The sequence below is a fragment of the Paralichthys olivaceus genome, chromosome 4, assembly GCF_024713975.1.
Source record: "Paralichthys olivaceus isolate ysfri-2021 chromosome 4, ASM2471397v2, whole genome shotgun sequence".
Taxonomy (NCBI): domain Eukaryota; kingdom Metazoa; phylum Chordata; class Actinopteri; order Pleuronectiformes; family Paralichthyidae; genus Paralichthys; species Paralichthys olivaceus.
This window is the reverse complement of record NC_091096.1, coordinates 11,870,306-11,883,075: the sequence shown is the minus strand read 5'-3', so window position 1 is coordinate 11,883,075 and position 12,770 is coordinate 11,870,306. Positions and strand designations below refer to the sequence as shown.

At 40.1% G+C, this 12,770-nt stretch overlaps 1 protein-coding gene across 2 annotated transcripts in view; it reads left to right on the top strand.

Moving 5' to 3' along the window:
• Positions 1-11,260, top strand: part of stpg2 (sperm-tail PG-rich repeat containing 2) — a 55,944-nt gene extending 44,684 nt beyond the window's left edge. For both annotated transcript variants that reach the window (XM_020100972.2, XM_069523682.1), the window contains 4 exons: positions 314-479; positions 3,098-3,213; positions 10,223-10,423; positions 11,076-11,260. In XM_020100972.2, the coding sequence (XP_019956531.2) occupies positions 314-479; positions 3,098-3,213; positions 10,223-10,390 (450 nt within the window). In that variant the 3' untranslated portion in view covers positions 10,391-10,423; positions 11,076-11,260. The remainder of the gene's footprint in view (positions 1-313; positions 480-3,097; positions 3,214-10,222; positions 10,424-11,075) is intronic.
• The last annotated feature ends 1,510 nt before the right edge of the window (positions 11,261-12,770 follow it).

Below are 12,770 nucleotides of genomic sequence, written 5' to 3'. Positions count from 1 at the left end.
TATGTACAATTTCTTTGTTAAAATGTCTAAAAACAACTAGACAGGACTTTATATATTTTCCTCTGGTGATGAAGACAACAACTCCCATAATCCACCGCTGCTTCTCGACATCACCAAAACTTGGTCCTTTGTTATTGTTTTGATTGAAAGACCCTTATCGCCTGAAGTTACATTATGTTGATTCATGACTTTGGTGATTTCCTGATTTTCAACCAGCGCCATCAGCAGGTCATGGTTTTAAGTAATCCAGGGAAACAGAATTGAAGCGTTCTTATGTTTCGCCACGTATGTTTTTCCTCTTCTCTGTCTGCAGGATTCTCCTCCACCCAACAGCTACAATGTGAGTCAGGCATTTGAGAAGTGTAATGGCTACTTGTACTCAGAACCCAGAGGGGAAGGAGCTAAGAAGCGACAGAGCTGCTTCCTCTCGGCTGCACCGCGCAGTGATGTCTTCATTCCATGTGACCCCAGCGTGCCAGGTATCACACATATAACTATTAGTTATGAGCAATATGGATTTTCTTTTACACCAAGACATAATTACCTACTTCTCATGACTGATACTGATAAACAATAATCTCACACTTCTGTATTCCAGTAACACCTTTTTCATGTTAAAGTCTTCATCCAGCCAACGACCTGTTAAACTAAGTATACTCACTGGACTAATCTTAAAAAAAAGCTGGTCATCAATGGCTACCAATCCCATGAATGTCACCTCAATGCTTGCTGGAATATTTTTATCGGAATAAAAAATAAATAACATATTTTTCCCTTTATTGGCCCTTTGATAATAATTGTTATCAATCCAACTATCTATCTAACCATCTTTCCATCTTTTTCAGTGCTGAACATTTGGAAACTGTACAGCTCCTCCCTTTCACCATCATGCAGTCCAATTAGCTCCATCTCTGTGGGCCTCTAACCTAATATTTACCTCAATTACACTCCCATTGAAAAATGTTGTTTCAAAATTGATAGATTCATGACTTACTTGGATAATTTATGACTAGCCCCATTTCACCAAGGGACTCAACCCATGAGGCACCCCAAACCGTTTAACCAAAATCCAATTTGCATATAAATAGATTTAGACTGTTTGTAGTAGTTTTTCTTCTTCATACTCACACACACACACACACACACACACACACACACACACACACACACACACACACACACACACACACACACACACACACACACACACACACACACACACACACACACACACATACATTGGAGCAGATATTCAGATACAAGCATATGGAGACTCACACACACACACACACACACACACAAACACACACATACAATCATATTACCCATTATTTAATTTGCATTTATGAATAGGTCTACAGTATATGGAACATTAGGGAACATTATAGTCCTCATCATGCTTGGTCCCTGTGGTTACATTTCTAAAAATGGTCTGAATATCTAAATATGAAATATTTTTGTAACACACACACACACACACACACACACACACACACACACACACACACAAATAAACAACAGTTACTCATAATGTGACATTAACAGATGTAAATGGGTTTTTTTAACGTGTGAGTTTTGTGGTGTTTTTGTGTAACTTATTCTTTGTTGTCATACATTGTTTTCATTGGCTGTTGGTTCAAACAAGAACCTACTCATTTATTATTGTAAAACCACGTTGGACTGATGATGGCATCTTCTCTTTATCATCATTCTTAATGCACTGAATGAGATCCGCAGCCCTGGCGTCCATTGAAGCCTTTCACAATCAATTGTAAAAGTTGTTTCTGTAAACCCTGAAAAGTTGGCAGATGAGGTTTCAAATAAAGAAGTATTATGGAAACATGTTGTGTTATAGTTAAAACCGCCAAGACTTAGATTTTTATTTGGAGAAGAGCTTTCTGCTTTTAATGTGTCTTCTTTAAATGACTATAGATTTCTAAAAAAAAAAGTTTATTCTCAACAAGTATATGTGTTTGACTTTTTCATTTTTTATTTATTATGTATTAGTGTTTGTGTATAATAGGGACTCAATGGGGGAACAGAGGCAGAGACACAAGATACAATGAACACAATGATTTAATGTACAATTATCAAAAAGGGCTGTGAAAAGAGAACAAGCAGTGGAGTGCTGACCAATAAAAGCTACTAAACTAAAACTAAAAACTACCATCAAACCTTAGGGAGTTTGTTTGGCTTTATCCAGATCAGTTTTACAAGATCCAGGTGAAGTGTGGCTGAGGAGCTGGCAGAGGGTGGTGGAGAAGAGGAAGTAAGCTGGTGATCCTTGGCAGAGAGAAAAAGGGTTAAGGATCGTTCATGCTCAAAGGTAGATGCGTGGGGAGTGGTTTAAATGTGTATACTATGCGTAAATGGAGTTCTGTACTCATGTTACTAGTACTGCTTGTACTGTATGTTAGTTTCATAGTATATTCATAACAAGGACTGGAGAAAAGATATTGAGTTTAGTTGCACCATCTGTGTGCTACATCCAAGTTCAAACGGTTCAGTCATCTGCTACGGCTTTGATCACAGTGCAGAGACTTAGAGTTACATGACTCTGCAGATAAAAAGCCCTGACGGATCCATACTGTACTGCTGTAACTTTTTACTGCTGCACACGTGAACGAGAGAAAAGGAAAATCATTTTGGAAAGGTGGCTTTTTTGCATTAGATTGAGAAAAACATGATTAAAACTTAATATGAACCTTGAGCGGAGTAAGAAGGAAGAGGTTTGACAGATCTTAATGAAGTGGCTGATTCAAATTAACAACCCTTGTACATTATCTGCCACTGCAGCTTTGTTATAGACCTGGCAGTGTTGCCTGGAGCAATATGAGAATCGTTACACCTCTAATAAATACATGTGGCGTAAAGTGTGTATTTGAATAAAATGCAAAACTTTAGACAAGAAAAAACTTTCCGACAGATATATTTGAGATGGATTTAGTGGTCATTAAAATAATATATGACCCACTCATCCTGCATTTCTTTGTGTTTTTGTGATTACACACCAGTCTTTTCTGTCTCTGTCAAAGTAATATAGAATTAATGATCCAAAGTGTGTTTGTGTGCGTGCGTGTGTGCATGTGTTCGTCAGGCCCTGGTCAGTACAACCCCAGTGTGAAATCCTTCCCTCAAATGGCTCTGATCTCCTCCAAAGAGGATCGATTCAAGGTCTCCATGAACAACAACCCTGGACCTGGAACTTATCAGGTAAAGATGCTTTTCAAATATTTAAATTCACTTTTTATTCTTGGAAAGAAAGGAAAGAAATTCTCACTTCCCACCACTACCCATTCTTCATGAGGAACTAACATGTGCAATGACAGAATCATGGCTGTATCTTAACTTACTATATTTTAAATTCATCACAAATATATTATCATCATCATAATATACATATTTATTTTGGATTTAAAAACCTGGGAATGTGTGTGTGTATGTCTGTGTGTGTGCGTGCATGATACGCTGTATGTCTGACATCATCTTATGTTGTAAACCTCTGAGAATCATATTCTCATATATCTCTCTCTGTGACCTTGAACTGTGCAGAAGAAAAACAAACCTCAATAAGTTTCTGTGCTTTCAACCAGTCTGCGTTTCTCCACCGATGCAACTCGAGGCTGAACGATGTGGCTTCCTGTTCAAGGCAACTTTTCACTTGTTCCTAATTGACCTGCCTGATTGAACAGAAACAGGGAAACGTGAGGGCAGTTTTATTTAGTGTAATTTTGGTTAATGCAGCCACCTCAGACTGCTGACAGAGATAAATGCACTTTATGTATGAAGCATTTTACCGATGTAATGAAACCAAACCAGAACCTAATCTCTCTCTGCTGTGTGTTTTAATAGAAGTACAGCCGGGGGTTAACAGCTGCTGGTGAATGTGTGCATGAGAGATGATTGAGAGGGCTAATGTTGCTTCCAGTCCCAGCTGACTTTGACTGGTGAACATCAAAGACAAAACCGCAGAGTTTGATTCAAACCTCGTTCATCGTCATGTTCATGTCCATGGGTGTAATGTTATCACACCGCTCTTTCTTCTCTTTTTCTCTGTCTGCTTGACTCACACTCTGTCTGCTGTCTCTCTGTGGATTAATCTCCTCAACTTCTCTCCTCTCTTCTTCTCCTCCACACTTCACCATCTCTGTCTGTCTTCAGGCTGCATTTGACAGTTTCCACCTCTTTATCAGTCTCCTGCTGATAATACAGTCGTCCTTTGTCCAGGTTCTCACATTCTGATTATTGGGCCGGTTACCTCTGAGGAGGTCATAGGTTTTCATTGCTGTTTGTCTGATTACACAAAAACTACTGGACTGATTTTATTGAAACGTGGTGGGAGGGTGGGGTATGGGCTAAGGAAGAACCCATTAAGGTTTGAATTCACGTAGATTAAATCTATGCCAATATCGGGGTGCATGTGCATGCACACAAACATCGCTCTCACGTGTAACAGGTTCTGAGTGACAGGTACACAGACTGGAGAATGGGTGTCTAGTTCTTAAATGGGAAAACTGCTTTGCATGTCACTGGCAAATATGTGCATAACTGCAGCTGAAACTATGATGATGGTAAGAACTTACCATGTGGCAAACAGCTCTCTACACAGTTAGAGATCTCTTATGTCATTATGAGAAGTTTATGAAGCTTTAGTGGCACAAATTAGAATACTGGCGGGCCGATACACTCTTAAATATCGGAAACACAGCTTTGACATGGCGACATAGGGCATTAATATAGGCAGAGGTTTGCCCCCTCAGAGCCCTCTTCCATTTTGTTTTGATTTAAATATTTTGTATTATATTTTACATAAAAAATGTAGCTGTAACTCTCATCAATTTGTAGATTCTGTGGGGACAGTTTGGATGTTTTAAATAGTTTAGATGAATCCTGGACCTTAGTGAGTATGTTCTAGTTATGCATGTAAAGGAATTTCAGTCTATGTGGAAGGAATTCATGATGCATCCATTATATTTGTTAGACCACAAGAATAACCACAATTCATTCTGGTGAGAGACAAGAAAATGTAACATGCTCCATTCCACTTCACTGAGTTTAAATTCAGAGCCACAGCTCACTGCAAGTTCACCTTCTCTTATGAGGTTCTGCAGACAGAACCGATCCAGTCGTGTCTCTGCAGAATCTGCAGGTTTGTGCTGTCAATGTCTCTCTCAGCCTAATTTAGCTCTTTCGTCTCCTTTCCTATGCAAATTGTAGCATCAACTGGCAAAGCTAACTGTGACCTGGATTCCCATTTTAGTGCAGAAGCATGTGAGAATTCATGTTCCCACCGGATTTGATTGCTTGAATATGATTAAACGCTATTGGTCAGCGGGTAGCTGGTTGGTGAATAAGCATATAGTGATTATGAAGCATGAACAAAGCAAATCACTTCATTGTACTGCCTGAACTAAAGCTCTCCTCCATTCCAGTTCGTCAGGTTTCAGTACTGAGACACAGCTCACCTGAAATTCACCTCACTCACATATAGCTCACTCTCCTCTGCCGAGCTTCGAGTCCTTGATGCCTGCTTCTCTCCCCTTCCACCTGCTCATCTGAATTTTGCACTTTTCTTATTATTTTTTGTCTTTGTAAGATTCATTATGAATCACTTTTTGATAGATTTATGTATAAATGCACAGTATCTGTGGGAATAATTAGTAAAACTGTTGAAGTATCTAATGTGATCCTCTCCGCTCCTCTTCTCGTTCAGGGTATCTGAAGTTTAAAATGTGTTCCACTAAGGCATTAAATTAAAAATTAAATCCTCCACTTTCACTCACCAAGTGTTTGTCTGCAGCCACTTTAGTCAAACCAGAGTGTAGAGCTAATGTCAGGAGGTAATTGGCTCAGAATAAAAGTGGGTTTGTTTAGATAAAACTTTATAAAAGGGAAGTTGTATGATTAAATCATGTCTCACTCAAAACACATCACTTCATTAGTAATGCAACATTTCAATTGGTGGCTGGTATTAGCATGTTGCTGCTAGTCTGCACAAACAAGTTTACTTTTCCACCTACTGGTATTTTTTTCAACCATTATATGTCTTGGCTAACGCCCAGGATCATGTTGATTGACCCCTGCACACTAACAAATGTTGTGGCTCAGACCGATGCTTTGCACTGTGAGAGAAACGTATCATGTCTCATTTTAGCTTTAGGAGATTCTGTTCTTGTTTTTCTTCTTTTTTAGTTGAATGCATGTCTTTGCTCTCGTCACAGTAATTACCTGTGTGACTGTGAATCCATACGACACCAGAGGCCATACAGATTTTAAGGTGGTGTGAGGTGGTGCAGAGAGAGTGAGACCGAGGCGAGAGCGGAAGACAAGCAGGCAGAGAGGATGGGATGATAGTGACGTGAGAGAGGCAGAAGGGTATAGAGACGAGGGACATTGGGTGAGACAGCGACGAAAAAAGTGATGGAAAATCAGCGGGGAAGAGAAGCATAGAGACAGACAGCAGCAAATTGAGCAGCTGAAGAGGGTAGTTAAATTCAACAGCAGAAAATGTGTTCTGAGGGCGTGCAAACTGAAGCAGACGGTAGCTATTTCAGCATCAGTGTCCACGTGTATCCATTCATACATGTGTGTAATGTTACAAGACTGCCTACTTGAGTGGCATTAGTCCATGGCAAGGGCTCATTTAGTTTCCCCATTTAATGCACCATATGAGCCACACACTTGTGGAGAGTACAGGCCTGATTACCTTCCCCTCACATATGACACTGTTCTTATTGGTCGAGCTTCATTTAACAGAGAGGAGGGTGGAGGGTGCATGGGAAATAAAAAAGACACAGCGAGCAGATGTCAAGCTAGAAACAAATATTAATTAAGAGCTGTGATCTTTGCCGGGATGTAAACCTGCCAAGTGCAAAGAACACGGAGCCAAGAAAGGAGACGGTGGAGTTTATTTGATCTTCTTCGTGAGTCAGTGCAGAAGTTTTCCTTAACACAACTGACATTTCTTCAAACACTCCTCACAGTGTGTTGTTTATGTCTCTACATGTACATCAGTGTGAGAGTTTGAAATTTTCTGTTTTTAAGCGAAGCTCTGGCACCTGATATCCTTTTATTATGTTTTCCACATTTTTCTGAGAGAGACAGTTGTATTTCATGTTGATGTGTTATTTTTTCACCATCATCTGTTTGTTTGTGAACAATATTACGGAAAGACAACTGGATGGTTTATCATGAAACTTGGGGGAAGGATGCGGTATGGGTCGGTGAAGAACCCATTCAATTTTGGTGTGGAAAAAAGGCAGGTTTAATATTTATCAATGTTTTGTTGTGGTCCCTATCCAGATAAAATCTGGATTTAGTGAATTTAAATATGGTTTCATGTGTCCCAGTCCAAATAATTGTTACTGTTGGATGGTTAAGTATCAGTATCAAATCTGAATGTTTTTTAATCTGCATAATTTGTATTGTCAATACATTGTGAACATGAGGCTGTGACAATCGTAGTTTCACTTCTTACTGTTGGGAGTCAGTGACAGTTAAGGAAACGTGTTGTGATTTCCTCAAAGGAAAAGTATTACTGTATTGTCAGGTAGAAGATCTCTGCACTGATCATTCATTCATCCCTTCCTCCACACACACACACTCACACACTCACACAAACACAGCGACATCAGACACATCTGTAAACACACACTGGGTAAAAACAACATCATTTGGCTTTGACAAACACAAATGAAGAAAAGGATGATTTACATACAGAGCAGGGAAGTGAGCTCTGACCACATTTGGTCACAGGAGACACGTTCAGGATGTTGACATCAGGTCTGAAGATGGACTAAAGGTTCAGTTATATGAAATATTGTGGGTTATAGCAGCGGTTGAAGTGGATGATTGGTGGATGTGGTGCACATCTCATCACCCTCGTCCAATCAACATTAGTGTCTTTTCATGGCTACAAGCTTTCGGTGTAGAGTTGGCAGTTAAGAAGTACTTCATAGAATTGGTCTCGTATTTTGTTTTGGAAAGCACAATCTGTCCACGGCGAATCTGCAAATGCCTCCATGCACCTTCAGAGAATCAGCCTCCTTTTTTTTTGCTGACATATGGGATGCAGCATGTGTTGCTTTTCTCTATGTGTCATCCCCTCTATGTGTGTTGTGGGAAACAATTTGCTCTTGTGTGCACGCTTCACATCCACACACATAACCGACTAACATCATCACCACCAGCCCCCGCATGGATCCCCCCTTTTTCCTTCTTCCCTCCTTGACCTAGTGAAACATCTCGTAATCTCCCCTCATCATTGCCATGCCGATGGTGTTGTCACTTCCAAGGGCTCTTCCTCATCTCCCTGACCTCGCGGGCAACCCTGAGGGTGACCTGGAGTTGAACCCGCAACCCTTTTTCCATTAGGATCAATACTGAGATCTGAGCGGCCCCGCCAATGTGCCTAAATCCTCCTGAGGCACCTCTAGCATACTGATGTGTGTGTTTGCAGGGAGGTGAGGGGAGAGAAAAGGAAGAGAGAGCGAGCTCTGATAATAGAGAAGAGGTTGAGTCCTCAGGCAGTACCTGGGTGGGAGAATGGGTGGATAAAATAAGTGCATAAAGCATATACATTTATTCATGTATGTCTCCATCTTTCTGTGTGGTGCGGGAGAGAAGTGCTGTTGTTTGTCTTATTGTTTTGATGAGGTGATCCGAAGGTCAGACTTTCCTATGTGTTGTCTTTAACTAAGAGCTGACGGACTCATCATTTGTATTTGTTGCTGTGTGTTAAATATTTGTGAATTCAACCTCAGTGACCTGTTTCTATTGAAGAATAGCTGAGAGAGTTAAGCCCTGCTGCTCGTGAGGTGATTGTTGCAGTTTTATCCTCGACATTTATTTCTTTATTTTGGGAGTTTGGGGTTTGATTCATGTCTAAAGTTAAGGTTGTAATGCAATTTATTTAAAAAATAAATAAAAAGATTATTACACTACACTCATGACCAAGAGCTGAGCAAGGGCAGTTAAAAAAGACTGGCTGATTTTTTTCTTGTGGAAAATAATAAACAGTCTTTGCACTTGTGAAATGTGAAATATATATAAGTAATGAGAACTGAAGAAATATACAAAGATGCTGTAAGTTGAATATAAGGCTTGAGACATACTTGCTTTTAGCCGTTCGTGATAACCTGATGCATCATGAGCGTAATTTTTCACATGCAAATTACTGGTGTATTCCACTAGAGGGCACACTACAAAACTCCGTACAGAAGATCTCAGTTGGAATTTTATATTTAAAAAAACATGGCGGCACTAGAGGACATTATCCTGTGGTTACCTCTGAGATCACTGCGAAAAAGTGATAGCGGCGTCATCATAGATGATAAGTGAGGCCCTTAAATCAACGATGTTGTGGCAATGGCAAGTATCTGACCCTAGTGTTCCTGTGCGTATTGTATATGTAGCAGTAAGTTCTGAGAATGTTAACTAACACAGGATATGTACGCATGATTAAAATATAAAACAGCTCTGCATTCTTTTTTGTTTTGAAAAATTATATATTTATTGTGTGACTGAAATAAATCTGATTAAGTCAAAGTCACTGCTGAGGTGGAGCTCCACCTATTGTGAGAGACGAGTCATGGACATGCATGACGGAATTGTAAATGGAACGTAACTATGAAATGAATTCCACGCCTGCCTGACCTCCAGAGAATCTCAATTCTTTAAGCAAGTTCTGTGTTTTTGTGACACATTTCTTGGAGGCTCTGTAAAAATGAGTTTGTCACCTTTAATCGACAGGTTCATGGACTATCAAGGAATTTGGTTTATGTGAAGTTTTATCAGTTTTAAATGCAGTAAAAGAAGCAAAGTAATTTTGAAACAGATAAAGTATTTTGAAGGAAAATGCCAAGAACTGTTGGTGGCTCCTGTTTTAAAGTCACAGGACATCCACTCATCACTGCTGACATCGTCATCTCATTGATTCATACTTCAGTCTTTTGTCTTCATTGCTGGGTTTGTCCTGTTCAACCACAGTGCATTTAAATGGTTCTGCGATTGAGAATATATATTTTAACTTTCATTACTTATTTCAGTGTAACATAATCTTTGACTGAACATGAAGGCTGGAAGGTGTTTATGTGTGACTTTCTACCAGTATTTGTAGAGTTGTTCTCTTCTGTTTAGTGTGTGTGTGTGTTTCCATATAAAACATACTGTACTGCTGTTACTGTATAATCTGTCGTTGACTGTTATGTTTGTGTGCCTGCAGTTGAGTCCAGGCATCATGAACACGGTGTTGAAGGGCACCTTCAACGTGACGCTCGACAACCCTCTGGGTCCCCTCTTCTCCCCCCGTGCGGCACCCGGCCATTTAAGGTCCCAAAAGACCATTAACTCTGTCGCCGCCAACGACATCATCACCAGCAGCACTTCTTAGAGACGCTGTGGGGTCAAACCTCAGAAGTGAAAGGTGAGGAGATCAATCTCAAGGTCACCAATTCATATTCTGCTCAAAGAGGAGTTTTCCTGAATATTTATGGTCATATCCATTTCTGTTGAATATATATCAGATGATGAAGGGGCCTATTTTTAACTATTGACTTGTATCTAATAATAAATAAGCAGAAATGGGCTGATATGGAGACGTTGCAGTAGTCTATTATAAAGCATTGCAAAATAAAGCTTCTTCAAAACAGGCTGTTCTTAGATGAATTGTTATTATGACAATCATCACTGAAGCATTATGGAGCTTGTTTAAATGTCTTTCTGTTGTTATATCTACTCCCTGCTACTTTTTAAAAGCTCACTTAAGCAGTCTATCCAGTATCTGTGTGTTTTGCTGCTTGCACGTGTGTGTGTGTGTGTGTGTGTGTGTGTGTGTGTGTGTGCGTGTGCGCGTCTCAGCCCAAAAATTGCTATTGAATAACAGCGCACAATAAATCCCTGTTGTTTTGTTAACAGTCTTCAGTTTTTCAAGTGTTGGAAATTGCCCTCGCAGTTAATTTCACAGTGAATTTAGTCATTAGAGCAGCTAATAACTTGTGACTATGTGACTTAAACATCAAATGTATCGCAGCAAAATGCTGAGTGATTAGCTCATTTTCTCTCTTTTATTGTTTCAGGCGGCACTTTGGAGGAAGAGGACTGCTCTTTAATCAATATTGCAGAGTGAAGTGGCTACAGTGGACTCTGCGTCTACAACGGATGCTTTCCTGGTTCTTTACTGTTGCTAATGACAACCTTGGCACAGCCTCTGTATACGCCACTTCACCATAATCAATAACAATTAAAAAGCTATTAATATGAATATTGCCTGAGGTCCTTTGAAAGAATGTTACTGTTGAAAAGGACAACTCTTAAAAAGGACATCTTGACCATATGGCACTTTAGTTTCCTAAAATATCCAGTATTGATCTTTTTTAAGGCCTTAAACCGCCTGACACCCAAATACCTTTCAGACTTATTTACCTGGTACGTGCACCTCTTGACGGCTAAGATCTACGAACGGAGCCCTGCTGGTAACTCCCCAGTCTCACCTTGTAACAAAGGGTAACTGAGCCTTTGCTATCAGACTGACTTATTCTCCAGCTTTCTTTAAATGATTGACATTGGCTCTTATTTACACTAATCCTACTTATTCATCTATATGATTCTATCTATTTTATTCTGTTCTTTTCTGACAGCAACACACATGAAAACAACAGACAGTAACACACAAGCATGTAGTATTGCCTTGAAATTAAGAAACTTAAAATCAACATTTAGTTTTTCAGATGATTCAAAGATCTATTCTTCAATTCTACCACCGCCAGGTCGAGGGGAATGTTTTTGAACTCAACGTTGATGTGTTGGAAACTCAAACATGGCAAAGTAAAAAAGAAAAACTGAGCCGAGAGGTGAAGTAAAATAATTTCTTGACCTTGCATCAGAGAAGAGGCGACGGTTTGCTGCGATGAAGTGTTGCAGAATGCATTTACTTGCCGCTAACACTGAAGACAAGTCAATGTATTCTTCTTTTCTCTGCTGATCATGATCCAAATATCTGCATTAGTGGACGTGTGTGAGTGTGTGTCCTCTCAAATCTTAAAGACAAAGAGACAGAAAGACACAAGACGTGTTTAGAGCCCCTGATGACGCTGTCACAGCCTCCACTTCCTCTTGTCTTGCTGTGTTCAAAATGTCTCTGTAAACGTTCAGACTAACAGGTTCGGAGTACAATGTCTGCGATTGTTCCTGTGGGCCTTTTAGCCTAATGAGGTGTTTACCCCCTATCGTTATTCAGCTGGGAGCAGAGAGGAGGGAGACAGGGGTGTGGGGAGGAGGGGGAGGACAGTTAAGAGAATAGATTGTATGATATAGAGCAAAATGGAGCCAGGAGAAGGCAAAGAAAAAAGGAAAAAGAGACGGGATGGATTTAAAACTAGACGTTGTATATGGGCAGAGGAAAGATCAGAGAGTTGAGAGGAGACTAGAGGAGGCAGGGGAGGAGAGGAAAGAGCCTGGTGTTATTTATGTCTCCCTTGGTACTCGTCTTTACCTTTTTTTCCCCCTGCGAGCTGTTTTACATCTGCGATCTAATTAAATCAAATAAATCACAGTGCACACACACACACGGCCACAACAATCCCTCCTGATTCTTGGATTGTGAACATCTCCTCCCACCACCTCCTCCACCCGAGATTGAATAAATCTCGATTATGGTGCATTACACGGCACATCATTCATGTTGTTTATGGGGCTAAAATATGCAAACAGACCAGGGGCACAAAAGTGATCGATGCCCGAATGGGCCCTTTTTTCCGCTCTCCTCTCATCCC